The 1,517-nt window shown below is 43.6% G+C and overlaps 1 protein-coding gene across 1 annotated transcript in view; it reads left to right on the top strand.

The window, feature by feature from the left end:
- Window positions 1-1,517, top strand: part of LOC119591001 — a 2,852-nt gene extending 1,335 nt beyond the window's left edge. Inside the window, exon 2 of the mRNA XM_037939733.1 lies at window positions 875-1,517. Coding sequence (XP_037795661.1) covers window positions 875-933 — 59 coding nt within the window. The 3' untranslated portion in view covers window positions 934-1,517. The remainder of the gene's footprint in view (window positions 1-874) is intronic.

The following is a 1,517-nucleotide window of genomic DNA, read 5'->3' as shown; positions in this document are numbered from 1 at the left end:
AGGAAGCATAAGAGCGTTCTAATTTTTTTTCTACGGAAGTTAATATTGTTCCCATTGCCCTGTTGTTTATCATTTACGAAAGATGGCACTGTTAACATTTTCTCTTCGTCTTGATCAACAATATTGTGTACGGTGGTGTTACGAAAGAAATTCTCTTTATAATCTTTTAATGATTTCGTTTCGACGTATGAACATTTACTGGTAAACACTAAAACTATTTACATTCCTCTCCGGCAAGTGTTTCTAATCGAAAATGCAAATCACCCACCCGCAAAAATGTTTTATCTCAAACTTACAAGCGTCTGTTTAATGTTCATATCTGTTATCTGTTCTCCGACCGCGTCTTTACATCCTAAGGCATGTCCTCCATGGTCTTATCTCCACCGAGCTTTTAGAAAACTTTTCTAAGTTGTATCTACCACTGATGCATAATCTCTTTTTAAAGTGCCCGGCGTTAATTTCTTCCCTTCCTTTTTATAATATTTCGTAGTAGCGTTTCTCATTTCACTCAGTTTGTAGTTTCCTTCAATACATTACGTGTCTACGACAGTCCTCTTTTGTAAGATTTTTTTTTCTCTCTTCTTTCCTTTCCGCACACTCTCCTCCTTCTCTCGCCTTCTTTCCATTCCCTTTTATCCTACCCTCTTTCTCTCTCAATCTTCCCCTTTCTACTCCCCTTTCCCCTTTTTATCTATTTTCCTTTCTACTCCCTTCTACTTTTTTCCTTCCCCCATCTCCCCTTTTTTTCTTCCTGTCTATCATCACCTCATTCCCTTCTACTCTCCTCTCTCCCTCTCACCTCCATCCCTTTCTCCTTCCCCATCTTCCTCTCCCTCTTCCGCCTTCTCTAAGCACCTCCTCTCTCCTCTCGCAGACGGTGCACCACACAGGAAGGCTGCCGAAGAACGTGGCCTCGAATCTGACCGCCGATAACCTGGAGAAACTGAAGAAGCAAGTGTGCCCGTGTCGGCCGCCGGAGATAGGCTACTTCTGCCCGAGTTTCGTCACGAAGTTCATCCAGTCGAACAAGTGCCCTTAGGAATTTTCAGGACCCCCCCCCCCCACGCTCTATCCGGATTATGCTCGCAAAGGATGTTATGAGGAGGCAGTGACATAAAGCGCAGACGACCGCCAGCTTTGCGTTCGCTTGATTGCTGTTCGTTAAGCGCCGCGATGCTTAAACGAACGCAAGCGCTGGAGTACTCCGTCGCTAAATGAGTTCGTTTGAGTATTTCGGCGTTTAGACACGAACGGTGCTCAACGAACGCAGAGCCTTAGCTTGGGCATTATATGGGACTTCTTCGTTTTAGAATTGCTCAAGTGTGTGATTGCCACTCGTCATTCTATATGTTTTGTGATATATATCAATATGATCAAAGGAAACAAAGTTGAAACCTCATTGTCGAAGATGTTTGGAATTACGTTTCGAACACCCAAAGCAAGTGCCCGTTGTTGTTAAGGCATAGGAGAGTTTCGGAGGTTTTTGCCAATGGCTCAACAATTCTTTCAAAATGTAC

The sequence above is a fragment of the Penaeus monodon genome, chromosome 28, assembly GCF_015228065.2.
Source record: "Penaeus monodon isolate SGIC_2016 chromosome 28, NSTDA_Pmon_1, whole genome shotgun sequence".
Classification (NCBI taxonomy): Eukaryota; Metazoa; Arthropoda; class Malacostraca; order Decapoda; family Penaeidae; genus Penaeus; species Penaeus monodon.
The sequence above is the reverse complement of the archived record's forward strand: the minus strand, read 5'-3'. Positions and strand labels throughout refer to the sequence as shown.